This window comes from Triticum urartu, chromosome 4A (genome assembly GCF_056163025.1).
Source record: "Triticum urartu cultivar PI428250 chromosome 4A, HENAU_Tu73, whole genome shotgun sequence".
Lineage (NCBI taxonomy): Eukaryota > Viridiplantae > Streptophyta > Magnoliopsida > Poales > Poaceae > Triticum > Triticum urartu.
In genome coordinates this window covers 529,076,895-529,095,636 of record NC_141876.1, presented here as the reverse complement: position 1 = coordinate 529,095,636, position 18,742 = coordinate 529,076,895, and the positions used below count along the sequence as shown (strand labels likewise).

Here is an 18,742-nt window from a genome sequence, read left to right as displayed (position 1 = left end):
CTGGAACAACTTTAAGATGGCCTGGTTTTCGGCCACAAGAATGAGATCGGCGACAAGGTTCGCAAAGGTGGTAGCGCCCGCATGCTCGACCTTCAAATGCGTTTCCGCGGCTTGGGTGAGGTGGAACTCTACCTCCACCTCCTCCATGCCCGCCTCCTCCTACACGACGGCCTTGTCCTCTGCTGCCACCACCTCCTCTTCCTCCACAATGCGAGCGGCGCGACATGCATCGATTATGCGCATCTCGGCTACTATCTCTGCCTAGCGCTCCTACTTCAACAGTTTGTAATACATCACCTTTTGATGGACTAGGGTGGCCGGCGAGGTCAGATCGGAAGGGGATGAGGACAAGGAAGCGGTGGCGGCACAGACAATAGGAAGTGGGAGGAGGGCTTGCCCTCGTTGTCTAGCTTAAATAACCGAGTTCTTGACCCCTCGGGCGGCACGCCAGAGCGGCGACATGAATGTGGTCTTCGCACCGATAACCTTCCCGGCGGACCAATGGGTTGTTGCTGGGTCTCGCCCGTCAGTCTGACATGGTGAATGCGTACGAGCACATACAAGCGTCTCGATACCCGTGCCACATATGAGCTGGGTTTGAGAGGTGCTAGATAGTGCGAGCATATTGACTGACTTTAAAGGAGTCGGTTGGGTGACGTTTTTGGTCCTGGGCGGTATCCGATTTGTCTACCCCGATGTTTAGATCTTTGCTAAAAACCATAAAATGAGCCTAACTCAGATGGTTAGGTTTTGGTTTTTTGTGATGGAATCAGCTCATCAGTATTCAAGTACTAGACTCACTACTGCTCGCATTTTTTTAGATTTATTTGAGGCTTTCCGGTGATGTTCGTTTAGCTGAAGGAGACGTTCCCATAGACTCGAGATGCTAGCTCAGTCTCTCAGAGATGCTCATATGGTATGGTGTATGCATATGTATGAGTGCGTCTGCAGTTGTTTTAAGAAAAAAAGATCTTTGCTAAAGGGCGCTCATAACCGGCGAATGTTTGCCGGAGAGGGTGGCACGGGTGGATTGTTTTTTTTTAACATCAGTACAGACACAAGTGCTTATATACACGGACTGGTTTTTTCAGAGCGACATGACAGCTTCTTTGTAAAACTACCGTTGTTTGATTTTATTTTTGACAACTAAAACTGCCGTCAAATGACGTTCGCTTGCGTCCCCTTCCCCAGCTGTTTTTCTCTTCCTTTTTTTTTGCTAAAAGCCTTCGCTCACACTGCTTGTAACCGGGCCCCGCACCAGATCTGCGGCGTGCCGCGGGGAAGGCAGGCAGGCAGACAGCAAAAACAACGCCGCGAAGACGATACGCTACGCGCAATAGTGAAGCAGACGGTTGTTGCGCGCACGACTTCCTTCCTTCCTTCCTCGAGAAGGGGGAGGGGGAGCCCGCCCGCCTGCCTTTGCCTGCCCAGCCCAGCTGCCTGCCTGCGTCGCCGCCACCGCCACCGCCTCCTCCTCCTCCTTCCTCGCCCACTGCCGCCTCCGCTCAGGCGACTCGCCGCGGGGAAGGGAGGCCGACCGGGAGGAGGCTCCGATCCGGCCTCTGTCTCCCCAAGGTATTCATGATCTTCGCGCCAGTATCTCCTGCCTGCTTCGTTGGGTGTGGGTTTGATTCGCGTGCTTCCCCTTCCGCGACCGCTTATCTGGATTCGGCCATGTGTGTGAGTTGAGGTTCGTCGGGGGCTGGTCAGGTCGAGCCAAACGTGTCGCGGGCAAGAGGGGATTTCGCGTTGGAGAAAATATGAACGCGCAATATTTGCATTGACCGGTCTGTCGATCTGTTTCTTCCCGTTTCAGCTCACCCCCTTCCCCCCACGATTACAATGGGAACCTGCAAAACCTATGCTTTCTTCTAGAAAAAAATTTAGATCATCTTCTTCTAGAAAAAATATATATTCTGTTCATTTGCTGATTACACTTAATTCTTCCTAAATTCCCAATTAAGTCGCCCTTGTTCCCAAATTTCGCGGTCGCGAGGAACTGTTTTGCTCCAATGGTCTGATTATTAACTTGCTAATCTTATTACTGTCAAATGCAAGATTACAAGATTCCGTCGAAAAGGTGTCAGACTGTCAGCCACGTTTGAGCTGACCAGCGTAGGTTTCTCTTCTCTCCGTAGGGGTTTTGGTTGGCAGCTTGTGCTTTTTTGTCCTCGCAGTTCCTAGCTGGAAAACAGTGGGGGTGGAACTGTTGGATCTATGCCAGCTTGGCTAGAAAAAAGCTGGTCCTGTTGTTGTTAATGATCAGTAATTGGGTGCGAAACGTTTGATGGGAAGTGGGATCCTGGGGATTTTTATTTCCTTGGAAACATAGGAAGGGGTCTTGGAGGGCAGCTTAAGAATAAGTACAGTAAGATACATATAATCATTGCGTATGGACTTTTTGGTTGTCACTTCTGCTCTTGTATTTGTATAGTATACTGTCATTAATATATTTGGATTCATTCAGTATCAGGCAAGACAGGGGTAGTTGGTTTTTGGAGTTGGATCAACTCTTTTGTTCTACTATTAGACATGGACAGTTGAACTTGTAATTCTTGATTGCCCTTCTGTTATATCAAAGAAATAGGTGTTCTGTCATACTCTGTTCCATTTCCATCATTTCAGTCGTAAGAGCTTGCCAATATCTTTATGATCGTCCTTTTCTTTTCATTTTTATAAAGAAAAAATTCAGTAGTGCAGCTGGTACAATAACAGTTGGTGAGGAAATAAATGATAGTGCAAGCTAGTTGCGAGGATGGGCACTTTATTGTTCTTTATACTCAATTAATATGTGAACAGTGGATATTGACATTATTGATGCCAAAATGACCTTGTCCCCTTGCACTTTCAGGCCTATTATTTTCCTCGGGAATTGGATTTGGATACACTCTTCAACAATTATTGTCAGAGGTGTGAACATCGAACTTCTCGATATCTTCTTTTGGGAGGTAATGCTACCCTGCTACTCATGTGACGGCGTTTTATCTAGGTTGTGCTTAAGACTTTTTTTTCTTTAATCTTTCAGTTTGGCTTCAAACACTTCAACCTTGTAGGAAGAATTTCCATTTGCCTTGTTATGGTACTGTTTGCCCCCAACAACAGCAGCAGCATATCAATTGTCAGGCTATAAATTCTTTTGAAAGTTAATAACTAGGATGAGGTGGAACATGTTTTTTGCATACAAAAAAGTTCGATGCCAGTAAGCGGTTGGGATCAACTCGCACACATGCTATTCAGATGACCATAACTGTAATTTAAGATGATGCATACTTCCTTACTCTAGAGCGTGCAGTGTTCACAGATAAGATTAGGTATCTCAAATTTGTGTGGTTATTTAAGTGATTGGATTTGGTACAGTTCTGTGATGCTAACTTTTTTTTAGAATTACCTTTTTTTCTATTTTTTTGTTGACTCTTTGGATGTGGTTATGCAAGTTCTGATTAATAACACATGCTCTTTATTACAGCAGTCTAGATATTCTCCAATTCAAAAGGAATAACACTCAGCTGAGACAAGCGCTATCTCAGCTACCGGGAGGCCTCGATGTCCAAAGTTTTGGAAAGTAGAAATTCATTTGGTACCACCACTCCTACGAGCTCAGCTTCAGCTTCATATTCTTCAAAAAAGAACGAGAAGACGGTATCACGCTACCTAAGACCTTCTACAGGCTCATGCCATGATTTATGCAAGCATGGACACAGGAATCCTTCTGAAGAAAAGCTTCTGCTTTTAGGAGGGAGAAGAAAGAAACTTCCAACTCATCCAAATAATTTGACACTGCATGGATCAGTTATCTTAGATACACCCAAGGATGTCAGGAACAGAAGAAATGTTTCACTAGTCAAGTCGAGTATATCACTGGGTGAAGCTGATCGTGTTGTTCACAAGATAAAATCAGCAAATTTGAGAGGCACTGAATCATCGGAACACTTGGTCCCACGTATTGCTTTATCAGCTGATCATAAAAATGTGAACTCTGATGGCAGAAAGAAACATCCAATGGTTGCACAGAGGACTTTGGCTAATCCAAGGTATTCCAGCGGAGTACCCAATCTTGATAAAAAAGCAGCAATGCCAGTTAAGGGTTCGAAATTGCCAGAGAAGACACTGCAGGAAAAAGCTAGAACTGTGGAGAAGGACACGACTGTCAAGCAACCGTTAGTTAAGAAACCAGCTTCACTTCCTACTAAACTCAACTCGATTAAGAAAGTTCCTGTGTCATCTCAGGCTTCTAATAATCTTGTATCTTCAAAAGATAAAAGTACTCTGAAAGGAAAGCTTCCTTCTTCACCAGCAATTATTACTGGCAAGCACACAAGCAATACTGGTAAGACTGGAAGAAGTTCGATGAGGTCCAGCAATGCAAGTATCAACGGCAAGGAACGCTCAGATGTGCCCAGAACACCATTCTCCATTGAAGACGAGTTTATTGCCTCTGTTGAATTACAAGAAGATGATGTGCAAAATTCATGTGTTACAAGCTATAATGTGGAGTCAACAGTAGTGGAGCTGTTTCCAGATGCCACAGAATATGGAGACATTTCTCAAACAGCACCAGAAGAAGAAAGCAGAATAAGTTCAGATGATGACTTGGACATGTCCTCATCATCGTCTGTCCAATCTGACTTGACTCCTGTTGAAACAGACGAAGAGGATGTGCAAGGTTCATCTATTACAGGCCATCTGGTGGAGTCAGCGTTAGCAGAACTATCTTCACATGCCACAGAATATGTAGAAGAATCTCGACCAGCACGAAAAGAAACAAGTAGATTCAGTTTAGAGGATGATGTAGTGGGAAGTAATGAAGTGAGCGAACCATTGGTCTCTGAACTCCCCGTTGCTGTTGAATTGCAGCGATCATTTGATAATCAGGCACTCAAGACTATGCTCAGTAAACCTTACCTAGAGCATATGCAACCGGAGAAGAATTCTGCTGATAATCGAGCTTCAACGGATGAAGACATCCGAGCAGATGCTGCAGCTCTCTGCCAGCTACCTAAACAACTGACAGCTGTGCAAAATGCAGATGTATATGATTCTGTATTAGCTGAAAGTACGCCAGAAGTTGAAGCTGATGGAGTGAAAGTCAATGCTAGTGTGGAGTCTGTAATCACTGAAAGTAGGGAGGACATGGGAGCTCATGAAGACCTTCAAGGGCCTCCGGAGTCTTGCCTTGATTGCACTACAGGAAATGTAGCTGAAAATGTCGAGGCTGCTGAAATTGACGATGTTGAGAATATTAATAGTACATCTCATTGCCAATCAATTTTAGAAGCTTCATCAGATGGTGAACTTACGGAGCAATCAAAGTCTGTGCTAACTGATTCTAATCTACAAAATGATGAGTTAGCAAGTGTCCATAACAATGGCTCCTTTCAACAGGATGAACTGAAATCAATGATTGTTGCTCAACAGTTAGTGGAAGAACTATCAGATGATGAAAATTATGAAGAATATGATTATGAGTTAATTGAATTAGATGAGTTTGATGCAGAAGATGAAGGAGAAGCAATCAACCCAAATGATGACTCTTCAAAGGCTAAAGGCCAAAGGCTGCAAAGGATCTCATCACTTCACCCAGATGATGCTAGTACCACACCTTACAAATTGAAGTTTAAAAGGGGTAAAATTGTAGAACTCACCCCAGACAGTAATGGCCCGAGAAGACTCATATTTAGAAGAAGAGCTGCCAATGAAGTTGCAAATGGTGAAGGTCAGCTAGTGAGAAGGATTTTTAAGAGGAATACCAGAAATAATGGTGTTCCTACTGAGCCTGACTTGGAATCTCCTTCAGTGAAACTGAGGCATCAAGATACACAAGACAAGAAAGATGCGCAGGGGCTATTCAACAATGTAATAGAAGAAACTGCAAGCAAGCTTGTGGAGTCTAGGAAAAGCAAGGTAAAAGCTTTGGTTGGTGCTTTTGAAACAGTGATACTTCTCCAGGACGGCAATCCCACTACACCACAGGCAGGTAACTCACCATATTTAGCTCAAGATGAAGATGAAAAGGCACGGGATGAGCCATTGTAGATTATATATGCACATATTACGGAATCGCCAAATTTTCTCATTAATGTTCTGGAATCTTCTTTCTTTTTCCTCCGAAACTGGATTTAGTGAAGAGTATTTTTGTATAGCTTGCGTGTTGCATCTCTTGTGGCGAGAAGTAACATTTGCCCAAAGGTTTGGATTATTACAGTGCATAGCCAAGGGGCTTCATGCAGATAGTGCTTTCAATTATATTTCAATGTAAATCGATTGAGACACCAAGAAAACAAAACCAAGTGTGCTTTTGTTGGCTTGGATTTACGAAGTTCTATAATACAAGAGTGTTGGTTTGAAACTTGTTACAAGCATGCTGCTCTTAATCTTGGGTTTGAATTTGCTATCCTGGTGGGTTTATTTGTATGTTATTGGCCTTGGATGCAGGGGAGCTCCTAAACGTGTGCTGTTGCAATGCTTATTTTCTTACAGTCCCTGCTTCATCTTGAAGATGCATGCACAGATAATTCCATGGTACTTTTCATCATCCACACCCTTCAAACTTTCTTATGTTGATCCTGATACAATGCAATTGCATGTTGGATGCAACTCTACACTCTTATCACTCATCAAACCAAATACATTTTATAATACGATACAGTACATGGCTGTTGTGAGACTTATATCACATTCAAGTCATGCCGTCCATTTCGTTTCAAATTTTGTAGAATGGCAATGTCTCAAAAGCAGCATCCACGGGGAGACTTTCCTGTTGATCGTATCTTCTTGGCCTTCTCTCTGATCTTTTTCTCATCCTCGTATTTCCTTTCCCCTGCCATTGACCTTGCTCCTCCAGCGATTTTGTTGATCCTTGTCATTTCCTGATTGTACTCTGCCAGTTGTTTCGCTCTCTTTCTGTCCAACGCAACCTGCAATTTAGCAAATTCTCAGTTCCTTCAGCCCCGTCATTTTAGTAACTAATTGCATCATGAATCATGATAATGATTTGGTTTTGCACAAAAGGATTATTATACCCCCGCAAATAAAATAATTAATAATAACAATGAAAAACACAGTGCCCTATTCTTCTAAAAAAAGAGAAACATGCTGCTCTGCTCTATCAAATTATGCTTTCGAATCAACAAAAACCTCTTTCTGTTCTTTTTGGCGCTTGGCCTTCACCTTCTTCTCAGTCTCCCACTCGGCTATGGTTTCCATCATCTTTTCGTACCTAAATTCGGCGGTTATGTTAGGTGTAGCTGCATCAAATAATTAGCAAAAACTAAAATATTTATACTCACTCCTCCCTGACTCTAGCAAGCCTTTCCTTCTCCCATGCATCAGCCTTGCTTTGTGTGCCGGCAATAGCAGTTACTCCTGCTGCGCCATCGTCGTTCCGCCTAGACTGATATGATGTTGCTGGCCTGACAGCGGTTGGTACCCTCTGAACTGCCTGCTCCTGCTCAAACCTCTTGCTTCCTTTCTTCTCTGGTGATTTTCTGGAGGATCCTGGAGCCTTTTTTGCTCCCACAGAAGAATCATGCATCTTTGGTGGAAGTGGCAATGGCACCTTCTGGTCTGAACCCGTGCCTCCGGGCTTCCTCTGTTCTGGTTTCAGCGGCCTCCTTACCGATACGTTGGCTGAAACGATAACACGATGCGACATTGTTATAAGAGGTTTTGGTACAGTAGAGGTGACAAGGGATTGTGTTAAGTGGGAAATAGATAAGAATACCTGGTCCCTCGTCAGCATCTTCTGCACGCTCTTTGGCACTGAACCATCTTGAGATCTTGCTGCCTCCTGTAGGCTTTCTTATGCTTTCACCTCTCTTGGATGGCAGCTGAACAGGGCTGGCCTTCTGTTTCTCTTCTTCTGCTGCGATTGCGTATGCCGCTGCGGCAATTGTGGCTGCGAATATAGCGTTGTATTCGTCTCCGCTATCCATTTGCGCTGGAAGGTGGGATGCCAGTCAGATTCTTTGTACCTTTTTTTTTGTTTGTTTGGTTCATCATGATGGATTTGTTTCTTCTAACAAAAATTCAGTTCAGCACGAATTCAATTAGGAAAAACCTATAGCTGGTTTCTGACATGAATATGTTTGAAGAGTAGTTTCCTTGCTCATAGCATCTGAATATCTGACGGTTCCATAATTTATGTTTTACAGTGTGGATTAACTGATTTGATCATAGTGCTATAGGATAGGAATATAAGTGGAATGTACTTCTTACTGAACAAAAATAACATAACAATCTATTATTATTCTTTTGCAAATTGTATGTTTATTAAGCTGAAAGAACAAATCTGGTCACATACCTCTTCCAGGAGCCGAGTTTTCTTGTGGCAGTATTGTAGAAGCTTCCCCACCTTTGTCTCTCTTTTCTACTCCAGAAAACTGAACCCTACAAAAGGATGATTCTAAGAACAAGCAAACTAGTAGAATAAAAGGGAAGGATCAACTAATATGTTGGCCTGGAAAACTTTGAAGCCCTTGAAAAGACGAAGAACATAAAATATTTTTTTGAGAGCAGAAAGACATAAAAGTTATTGTTCCGAGAGGAAATCAAACTTAAGCATGGAGAAGATCAGAAGAAGCTCACAGTTAATCAACCAAGCTTTTAGCAGGCCCGGCTCTAGATGCCGCAGTTCTTTACCTCAGCGCCTTCAAGTCGCCGTCCATGGCGCGCAATGTATTTGTAGAGAAGCAGCAGCTCCAAGGGGCACCAAGCCTTGCATTAACTATGGCTTACTTGTACCTGGAGGTGGTGAAGGGAGGAAGACGAGAGGGGGGAGGAGATGGTTGGAAGAGGGCAAGGGAACTGTTGTCTTGGAGGCAGGCAAAGAGCATATGTATTGGAGCCTTCGAGATGGGATTGCTTTACCTTCATGGAAGCCTTCAAGAATCCATCCCCTTTTGGGTTTGCGCTGCCCTCCAAGAAGAATCCCACCTTCTGCCTTCGGCTCAAGTCAAATATGACAGCTAGCCTGGGAATAACAGCTTTCCTTAATGCAAATTAGCATCTTCTCGTGCATTACCCCTGCCTAATTATGCATGATTCTCGTGCTCTGTACATAGCTAATGGGACACTTTCTTTGGATAATGGATTCTAATTTGCTGGCCAGTTACACGTGTCAGTTCGACGTTGAGCCTGTTCCTTTCAAGTTTCTGTTTTTTTAATTGTTTTATCGTCAGTGCTGGATCTGTTCCATGGATGCTAGATTTGCCACTCTGCTCTTTCTTTAGTGCGGTAGGATCCTTTCTTTAGTACCTTCTGTCCGAAGAAGGGGCTCCGATTTCCAACTTCCAAGATTTTGTTCTCGAAAAAGAGCTACCAGGTTACAAAATGCAGAGCAAACTCTCGTCACCTTTGCACCAGACGATGCACGCACACGACCAGTAGACCAAAAGAAAAGCGACAAGTCACGACAGTTGATGTACCCTTGTAAGTTCTTCATATTTTTACTTTTTAAGTAGGAGATGAAATTAGATTAAGATACACTGCCAATTGTAATCAACAATCTCTAAACTTTGTATAACCGTAGTAAAATATCACACGACAATTCATAGTATAGTCGAAAAACGAGCTCTTTGCAACTCGTCCCAGCAGATTATCTATCTAAACTTATCTGACAAGCAAGTTCGAAGTCTTTGGATTAGGGATGCAGGAGCGGAGCAGCTCTGCTCTGTGCGCTGAGGCCAATGATACCACCTCTCTAGGATCCAAAGGAGTGTCTAGAGGGGGGAGGGGGGTGCGGGGGGGGGGGGGGGGGGGGGTGAATAGACAACTAGCGCGAGCTAGTGACCAATTTTAACATGTTTGGCATTTAGGTAGATTTTGGCAAAGGCTAGGGTACTACAAGCACACCTTACACATGCATTTCTAGAGTATAGACAGTGGAATGTAAAAAATATGCAAGTGCAAGAATGTAAGGAGTAGAGTTTAGGAGATTCGAAACGCAGTGGTGACACGAAAGGTTTTTGACCTGTGGTTCCAATAGATGGTGATATTGTACGTCCACGTTGATGGAAGACTTCGATCTCAAAAGATCACGGTTGTGAGATTCCATGGAGGAATCGAGTCCACGACATTTAATGCCCTTGTAAGTCATTGTGATATTTTTATTTTGCAAGTAGGAGATGAAATTAGCTCATGATACACACTGACAATTGTCATCAACAATTTCTAAACTTTGTACACCATAGTAACATATCATCAAATACCCCCCCCCCCCTCCGCATAGCAGAGTTCGAATGCGCGACAGTTCATACTATAGTCGGGAAACGAGCTCTTTGCAACTCGTCCGAGCAGATTACCTATCCAAACTTACCGGAGAAGCAAGTTCAAAGTCCTTGGATTAGGGATGCAGGAGCGGAGCAGCTCTGTACGCTGATGCCAAATCCAAAGATATTGATGCCATGCATGCTACCACCTCTCACCTAGGGTGGAAGTGGAAAGGTGACAACTCCAATGCCCATGAGGAGAAAGAATAGAGAATTTAGCAACTTCTAATTTTGTGGTGAGTCCCATCTAATTTTGACGTTTTTGACTACGTAAAAATTTTAGCAATATATTCTTTTTGCATAAAATTTCCTATCTATTCATCCTCAATCATGACAGTACAAAGAACACTAGAGGTAATAAAAATTTCAACCAGGTCCGTGGACCACTAGCGACGACTACAATCACTGGAGCGAGCAGAAGAGCACCGCCATCATGGCCCCTTCCTCGCTAGAGCCGGGCAAAACTCGTTATAGTAGACAGTAAGTTTTAGCAATATCACACTAGCCTACATATTCTCGTCCAAGATTTCAAGGGTAGTTCAAAATCAGCATGAGTGACTTGGCGTGACGCTAGGCTTCAGGCACTATATAACTTCTTCAAACCACCTTAAGCCAAAGTAAAGGGTCGACGCCCTAGAGCCGTAATCATCGCCGTTGAACCCTTGAATAAATCTGAAGCATTTGACACCAAATCTCGCCATCACACACGTGTGACGAGAAACCCTAACCTCATCACCTCAAGGAGACAATAGGTGTTATGCTATGATCCAAATTCAAGTGTAAAGATAAAGGCTAACTACTGACCAGCAGCGAGGCCCGTCGCCAGTAGGCTTGGGTCTACATATCAGTATTGACTTAGGTCACCTATGTTAAATATATCCTTTGTAAACCGCTGCAGGGGATGAGTTGATCAGTTGTAAATTCGCCGACGTTTGTAACCTCCCCCGATATAGTGAAGTTTTGCTGGTTGGCGCCCGTGGTTTTTTCCTCTTCGTGTTGGAGGAGTTTTCCACGTTAAATCTTGTGTCTCCTGCTTGTTTTCATTCTTCGTTGTGTTGTTTTTCCCATTGTATCCCTAATAATAGGAATCTTCATCGGAGCTTAGTGGACTACATTCACGAGACGAACTTGAGGAGGACCGGAGTTTGGAAGACAAACTCAAAGAAGAAGCGCTAAAAAACCCTAACCCAAACTACTAGAGAAGCGGAGGCGTCGAGATTCCCCTCCCAGCGATGGGATATCAAAGCGTCAAGCAAAGTGGAGGCGAATCCACAGACTTTTCGATGAAGCTTGGAAGGGAGAGTTTCTCTAGCCGTCGAGGGAAAGGTTTGGATACTATATACTATCCAAGGACTTTGAAGTTGTTTGCTGGAGAAGTTCAGATAGGTGGCGTGCTTCAGTGCTTGGACAAGCTGTATAGTTTTTCTTTCATCAAGTATGGTACAAATTGCTATGCATTCAAAGTTTACTAGACGAGGGACATTTATTGGATGATATTTTGTCATGGTTGTACAAGTTTCAAAGTTTGGAATCTTACAATATATATGGAGATATTGGGAGGCTCTTAAATCTATAGGAATAAGCGAAGATGCACAAAGGTTTCAGAGTGATGGGATGTCACCATTGAAGACAAAGCCGGTGTTTTCATAACCACAACTACCAGATAAGGCGGGACGTCGCCGCGATGCAAAGAGGAGCTTTATATTTTCTCAACCCACGCTTGGCTTTGACATACCTTTCGATAGCTCCCACTCGACCTTATCCCATCAATAGTCTTCCTCGGTCGTGGTGAACAACATGGCAACCTCTCGTCATCCTTTTCCTACCTAAGTTGTAGCCATCGTTGGTCCTATCTCCGTCCATGGTCATCCCACTTTCGGTGGCCGACAAGTCATCACTTCAATGAGTCTAACCACTCTGAAGATGACATCTACCTTGACCGGCGACTCCGGCTCGCAAACAAATAACATCAGTAATTGCCTCCCTCAGCTTCCGTGCCATTGCCGCTACCACACTGTCCACCTCGTTTCCCTATCCATTCGGGGCAAGCTTCGGTTCGAATTTAATATAATTACAATTGCATGTACTATGGCAGATTCCAAATATCTCAATGTATTTGTTCTGGAGAAATAGTAGATATAAAGCCTTCTTACGCTGCGTTTGGATGTCTGTATTGGAAGCCTTCGTATTGAATTGGTTTCAATACCAATTCAACAAGGAAATTGTAATGGACATGAATACAAATTCGCTTGTTTGGATGCTCATTGAATTGGCTCATGGAATCTTGGTGAGGTTTCAATACCAAATCCTGTTTGGATGGCAAACTATGGAATTACATAGTGCTTTGTTCTTTTTGCATCAAATCAATGTTTGTACAATGTGTGACTATTGAATGAATCGTCCATCTGTACGCGAGCATTTTATCGTCTCTCCACCTGAACTAACCATGACCTCTCGAGTGAGCAATTACAGGAAGTAACTTGTACAGAACTATGTAGAACAGAGTACAAAACAAAAGTTGCAGATTTCACCAAAGAAGAACACTTGTACAAAACAAATTTCAAAAAGGAGTGGGGAAATATGATAAACTCGGGTGCTGACAAACTACTTGAATTGTCTGGGAAAGAAAGAGGGAGAAGTGGAGCAATGGAAGGGGAAGAAGGAGAGGGCATAGGAAGGGATCTGGCGGCAGAGGAGATGGCAACGAGCATAGGAGATGGGAACTGAAGGCTGAGGAGGAGAGGGCCTGGTGGCATGGGAGGGACGCCGGAGCAGGGGTAGAGGAGGAGGAGCGGCGGCAGAAGACTAGGACTAGGTCGTGGCGTCCATGGAGGAGCTGGGGTGACAGAGGAGATGGGACAACCAAAGGGATGAAGAGAACGAGCTGCGGCAGCGGGGATGCATGTGCCGGAGTAGTAGTAGTAGTAGTAGTAGGAGGAGGAGGAGGAGGAGGAGGAGGGCCGACGAGGAGAGGTCCCAAGGCGCCGTCGCCGGCTAGCTTGGCGCCTCCTCTTTTCCAGGTCAAGCGGCGGAGCGGGGGAAAAGAAGGAGCGAAGCATTACCTTTTGCGGAAGGGGAGATTTTCAGCCAAGTCAAAGCCGAAGGGCTCGGAAACTCCGTGCGTGCAAACGATTTCGTCCCTGTATTCGTGTGATTTCCGGCGACTGTTTCAGTGCGCATGCCATACAACCGAATTGGAATTTAGGGGATACCAAATCCAATTCAGAACCTCGTTTGAAATGGAACCAAACGCAGTGTTAGAGAACTTCAAATTCTACTCCTATGTTTGAAATGGAATCAAAAGAAACCCGAGGTAAAAGGAAGATATATGTTCGGGGGGGCCCACTGTAAAGCGAGATAGAGAAACGGAAAAGGGGATAAGGCACACTCCCCCTTCTCCGCCTCCTCACCGGAGGCGCCTCGCGCGCGAGCTTCTCTGTTGGGACGGCGAGGCCTCGGCTTCGATTGATTCCCCTCCATTCCCGCAGCTTCATCTCCACCCATCACCCCAGCTACGCGCATCGACGTCAACCTTTTCTCTGAGCCCTAGCGCGGATTCATTCTCGGCGCGGCGGCGCTGCGAGCCCTTCCGGCCGGAGGTTCGCCAGCGCGGCGGGCGCGGCTGCCGGGTCTGCCCAAGGTGCTCCGTCCACTGCTCGAGTCTGGTGATTGGAAGCCCTGTATCCCATTTGCATTTGGCGCGGGTATGGCTGCGGTTTGGAGCGGCTGCAGCACAAGCTGCGGTTCCTTCAGCCAGGAGCTGCCTCGCCGTAGCGTGAAGGGCGGCCAGGGCACGAGAGTCCGTCCAGCGACCGGCGGCCGGAGCAGAGGTGACGCCCGTCCGGTAAGCGGCGGCACGGTGACGGCGAGAGGGGCGTGTGTTTGCAGAGCGGCCCCGTGCGTCCTCGAATCTGATGTCACCGGCAAGGAAGAGGCCGGCCTGGGGATCCGGGGCGTGGAGGACGAGCGACCTGGTGCTGCTGGTTTCGATTACCACCAGAGGCACGGGCTCCGGCGGCGTCCGGCGAGGCCGGCTGCCGTGGAGAAGGACCCTGTGGGCGCGAGAAGCGTGCCATCAGCGTCAGCTTCAGAGCCGGCGGATAAATTCGAGCGTGAGGGATCAAGGCTGCACTTCCTAGAAGAGAGGGACGAGGAACTGCTGTCCAGAAGGCTGATGAAGCTGAGCCAATCCAACAAGGTCAGGAGTGCCATAGAGCTGTTTGATTCAATGCTTGCGTCAGGCCTTCAGCCCAACGCGCACGCCTGTAACTCCCTTTTGGCCAGTTTTGTCCGCAGAGGTTCCTCCGTGGACGCAATGAAGATGTATGAGTTCATGAAGGGGAAAGGGTTGGCAACTGGCCATACATACACCTTGATACTCAAGGCTGTTGCCAGGACCGAGGGCTATATCTCTGCCTTGCAAATGTTCAGTGAGATTGAAGAGTGCAATGAATCGAGGGAAACCCTTGATGTGATTGTTTACAACACTATGATATCTGCGTGCGGAAGAGCGAAAGACTGGAGGCAAGTGGAGAAACTGTGGGGAAGGCTAGCGGAGAACTCTTTGAGTGGAACCTTGATGACTTACGATCTGTTGGTTAGCACATTTGTGCAATGTGGACAGTCTGAGTTAGCAATTGCTGCTTATGAGGAAATGCTCCGCGGGGGGCTTGATCCAAGTGAAGACATAATGAAGGCCATCATTGCCTCGTGCACCAAAGAAGGGAGGTGGGAGTTTGCGCTGGCCACATTTAGGAGAATGTTGAGTGCTGGCATGAAGCCCAATATCATTGTGTTTAATTCGGTTATCAACTCACTTGGGAAGGCTGGTGAAGACGAGCTCGCCTTTAGGATGTACCATCTTCTAACATCTTCAGGACTTGAGCCTGATCAATATACATGGAGCGCATTGCTGTCAGCACTGTATAGGTCTGGTCGATGCTGGGACGCCCTAGAGCTTTTCCAAGGAATTAAATCCAAGAATCCGTCTGTCTTAAACAGTCATCTCTACAACATAGCTTTGATGTCTTGTGAAAGACTTGGTCAGTGGGAGCATGCTTTGCAATTGCTGTGGATGATGGAAAAAAGCGGACTGCAAATTTCAGCGGTCTCTTACAATCACGTGATACGTGCTTGTGAGGTTGCTTGTGAGCCAAAAGTCGCTCTGAAAGTGTACCGGCGTATGACTCATGAGAGGTGCTCACCGGACACATTCACGCATTTATCTGTTATAAGAGCTTGCATTTGGGGATCTCTTTGGGACGAAGTAGAGGATATACTGGAGGTACTATTTTGTTCTTTGTTGTTTTATTTCTGTTGAGCTAGCTGGTAATGATTTTGAATTTTCCATAGCATTACTATGGACTACTCTAGTGTTCTAGTATCTAAACATTTGGTGCTTCGATTCTCAATTCTTCAAAGCTACATTACCATTATGGAAAAGTTGCAATCTCCAGGGTCAATTGACTAAGAAAATCAACACTGTTAAGCTGAGATATAAGTCTGTTGTCTGCTGTAGTAAGGTTCTTCCATACTGAGAGTGAGCAGCAAGTTTCAGGAGTATGGGTTATATCAAATGAAAATCTTAAATAGCTTCTTGCCTAGGCTTTGATTTTCTTAGTCTTCATTCGCAATATGAAAGGAAGTCCTCTCGCACATAACTGTGTGAGTGCTTATATTTCTGAATTTGTTGTTCCAAGTGGACTTCTGTTCTTTGCACAAATGAAATTCACTTCGGCACACATGGCTTTATTTTCTACTTGACTTTTTGGCATTCACATTTGCTAGCCTAAAAGAACTGATAGATTGCATGGTCGTAAGCTACAATTGAATTAAACCTTTAATGAAGTTTAGACTCGACATTTTGGCTATGCATACTGGATATCAGCAGTAACTGTCATATATGTAACCATTTAAGCTAACTGTTTGAGATTTGGCGCTCATGTTTTTGATTTTGTCAAACTTGGTTCTTTAGAATCACCATTCATTTCCATACTGAAAGTTTCTGAACATTGCAGGAGGTCGCTCCAGATTCTTCGATCTACAACACGGTCATACACGGGCTTTGTTTGCGTGGCAAGATCAGATTAGCCAGGAGGGTGTACACAAAAATGCGGAGCATTGGGCTAACACCAGATGGCAAGACAAGGTCGTTCATGCTGCAACACATCGCGTCAGCAGAGTAGCCCTAGCACTAGCTTGTTGCTGTACATATCTGAACGTGCAATGCAATCACAGATGTAACCTACCTACTGTCACTACACTTAAACAAGCATTTTCTTAATGTGTTTGAAAGAATGCTGGCACATTTTATGTTCACTGTAATGTGACCAATATGGTCAAACAAATGCGAGGAATATGCTGTTTGATATCAACAGCCAATGGGTCGGTAGAATTCTGTTATAGTGCTCTATGCTTCTGTCTTGACTATCCCAATGATTTCAGTCGAACGAAGCAGTGAACCCAATGTGTGCTCTGTAGTCGGAAAATGTACTGTCCACCTAACTGGTTTTTTTTTGAACAAAAAGTGGTTGCTTTTGTTCGCTTTCATATTTTGGGAAACTACGAATTTCTTTTACATGTACATCGGTGTACGAAGTGTGTGTCTGTAATTTTTGTTCTAACCTTATATAGATTACTATGATGTGCAGAAAAAAGAAGGAAAAATTAGGTTTGTGCCACTATCCATCTCCTGTTCAAATTATGGATGTACCACCAACTCCAGCGAAGAAATTGGACTAAAGCCCCTGCGCGACGATAGCCTAAGTATTTGTCAAGTCTTCACCTCGTTGTCGCCTCCCATGGCTCATTTCTTTCTATGTGCGACCTGTCACTTTGCCACATCATCAACAATGGGGAGGAGACTTGTTTGGCCCAATTCTATCCATGCGGGCCTTACCAATTGGGGGTGGTTGAAAGAAAACTCACTCACGTCCATTCCATCAAGTCCATTGAGGCGCATGGTGACATTAATTAACAAAATCCATCTAGGGGATCAGGATGCACTTTCAATCTTCCTCATTTTGGTAATCGATTACAATATAGATCAAATCTTCGCACAAAATGTAATCATGATCTTGAGAATCATGTGCTATACAAAAGCTCCCTTTAAATTTGTGCATTATTAATAATTTTCTTGTGGAATGTAAATGCATGATCATTTGGGTATATTAGAAACTCTTCTATAGTGTGCAAATCCGGTGGAGTGCATAGAGAATAAAAAAAATGGGTTTTTATCATTTATGCCACTAGTTATGTCTCACTATTCAGTTTTGCCATTAGAAATTACAACTGCTCAAAAATGCCATCGTTCCGTGAGATGTTTTCTCAAAAATGCCATTAGATGTCTCAAACATGTCATCGTTCCATTAGAAGTTTGCTCAGAAATGCTATTAGACATCGTCATTGTCAGGTCAAACTCGTTGACCATGTTATATGACAAAAATACCCCTATACCCACATGTCAGCTCTCTCTATCCCACAATGACAAGTGTGGACCCCATTTGTTAGGAGTAAGCAAGCGAATAATTTTAGAGAAAATAAGAACGCTGTTGGGATCAAGTGGGACCCACACTTTATTGTACTGAGATAAGAGGGGGAGCCGACATGTTGGTCTATAGGTATTTTGGTCATTATGACATGGCAAACGAGATTTGAGCTGACAATCATGGTGTCGAGTGGCATTTTTGAGCATCACCTAACGAAGATGGCATTTTTGAGCAGTTGAAATTCCTAGTGACAAAACTGAGTAGTGAGATACAACCAGTGGCATAAATAATAAAAACCATAAAATAATATATATGCTCATTACTAACGCACAAACAATCGCAATGTACATGTCAATGACCTCAAAAGATGCAGTAAATCATAAACATGAAACGTAAATGCAAAAGTAGCATACATGTTTAGGTGACCACATGAGACTTATATATTACATGCCAATAAGATAGGAAGCAAAGTAGTTGGTCAATGTAACACAAGAAAATACACTCCTGGCGCAAAGCTAGTCTAGACCCATACACCCCCCGGCATCAAGATACCAAAAAGCGAGAGGTCTACCATCTCCCAAGACTAATTGTGGTTGATGGGTGGCGACAAAGAAGTCTTGGCGGCGGTGTCATTATAGACCGTTAAGAAGGGAGCCCCCATTGTTGGGGATCGTAGCAATAATTCAAAAATTTCCTACGTGTCACCAAGATCAATCTAGGAGATAGTAGAAACGAGAGAGGGGGAGTGCATCTTCATACCCTTGAAGATCGCGAAACGGAAGCGTTACAAGAACGCGGATGAAGGAGTCATACTCGCAGCGATTTAGATCGCGGTTGATTCCGATCTAAGCGCCGAACAACGGCGCCTCCGCGTTCAACACACGTACAGCCCGGGGACGTCTCCTCTTTCTTGATCCAGCAAGGGGAGAGGAGAAGTTGAGGAAGAGCTCTGGTAGCACGATGGCATGGTGGTGGAGCTTGCGGTTCTCC

The 18,742-nt window shown here is 44.6% G+C and overlaps 3 protein-coding genes across 9 annotated transcripts; 2 read left to right on the top strand and 1 right to left on the bottom strand.

Annotated features, from left to right (window-relative positions):
- The first annotated feature begins 1,277 nt into the window (after positions 1–1,277).
- LOC125552514 (uncharacterized) lies at positions 1,278–16,299 on the top strand. Of its 5 annotated transcripts, none has more exons than XM_087518787.1 (5): positions 1,278–1,575; positions 2,852–2,948; positions 3,470–5,974; positions 6,433–6,519; positions 16,283–16,299. In XM_087518787.1, exons 3-4 carry the CDS (start codon positions 3,544–3,546, stop codon positions 6,492–6,494), a joined length of 2,493 nt encoding a protein of 830 aa, XP_087374913.1. In that variant the 5' UTR covers positions 1,278–1,575; positions 2,852–2,948; positions 3,470–3,543; the 3' UTR covers positions 6,495–6,519; positions 16,283–16,299. The 5 variants fall into 5 exon arrangements, with proteins under 5 accessions (XP_087374913.1, XP_087374912.1, XP_048572059.1 ...); XM_087518786.1 differs by having other exon boundaries at positions 3,467–5,974; XM_048716102.2 differs by lacking the exon at positions 16,283–16,299 and adding an exon at positions 11,351–11,765 and having other exon boundaries at positions 3,467–5,974.
- LOC125552516 (uncharacterized) lies at positions 6,502–8,957 on the bottom strand. 3 transcript variants are annotated; one of them, XM_048716107.2, is made up of 6 exons: positions 8,638–8,957; positions 8,300–8,385; positions 7,721–7,936; positions 7,287–7,626; positions 7,168–7,216; positions 6,502–6,914 (listed from the first exon to the last, which is right to left on the bottom strand). In XM_048716107.2, exons 1-6 carry the CDS (start codon positions 8,661–8,663, stop codon positions 6,726–6,728), a joined length of 906 nt encoding a protein of 301 aa, XP_048572064.1. In that variant the 5' UTR covers positions 8,664–8,957; the 3' UTR covers positions 6,502–6,725. The 3 variants fall into 3 exon arrangements, with proteins under 3 accessions (XP_048572064.1, XP_048572065.1, XP_048572063.1); XM_048716108.2 differs by having other exon boundaries at positions 7,135–7,216; positions 8,584–8,954; XM_048716106.2 differs by having other exon boundaries at positions 7,135–7,216; positions 8,638–8,954.
- On the top strand, positions 13,612–16,639 carry EMB2076 (Pentatricopeptide repeat (PPR) superfamily protein). The gene is made up of 2 exons (XM_048716104.2): positions 13,612–15,549; positions 16,283–16,639. Exons 1-2 carry the CDS (start codon positions 13,972–13,974, stop codon positions 16,448–16,450), a joined length of 1,746 nt encoding a protein of 581 aa, XP_048572061.1. The 5' UTR covers positions 13,612–13,971; the 3' UTR covers positions 16,451–16,639.
- Positions 16,640–18,742: the final 2,103 nt, after the last annotated feature.

What these genes read in the sequence shown, in the direction of transcription:
- LOC125552514 (XM_087518787.1), top strand. Translation starts at nt 3,544, where the DNA reads ATGTCCAAAGTTTTGGAAAGTAGAAATTCATTTGGTACCACCACTCCT. An exon ending in TCCCACTACACCACAGGCAG is followed by an intron (nt 5,975 to 6,432) that starts GTAACTCACCAT and finishes CCTTGGATGCAG; the next exon opens with GGGAGCTCCTAAACGTGTGC.
- LOC125552516 (XM_048716106.2), bottom strand. Translation starts at nt 8,663, where the DNA reads ATGGACGGCGACTTGAAGGCGCTGAG. An exon ending in AGATGCTGACGAGGGACCAG is followed by an intron (nt 7,627 to 7,720) that starts GTATTCTTATCT and finishes TTATCGTTTCAG; the next exon opens with CCAACGTATCGGTAAGGAGG. An exon ending in CTTGCTAGAGTCAGGGAGGA is followed by an intron (nt 7,217 to 7,286) that starts GTGAGTATAAAT and finishes CGCCGAATTTAG; the next exon opens with GTACGAAAAGATGATGGAAA.
- EMB2076 (XM_048716104.2), top strand. Translation starts at nt 13,972, where the DNA reads ATGGCTGCGGTTTGGAGCGGCTGCAGCACAAGCTGCGGTTCCTTCAGC. An exon ending in AAGTAGAGGATATACTGGAG is followed by an intron (nt 15,550 to 16,282) that starts GTACTATTTTGT and finishes TGAACATTGCAG; the next exon opens with GAGGTCGCTCCAGATTCTTC.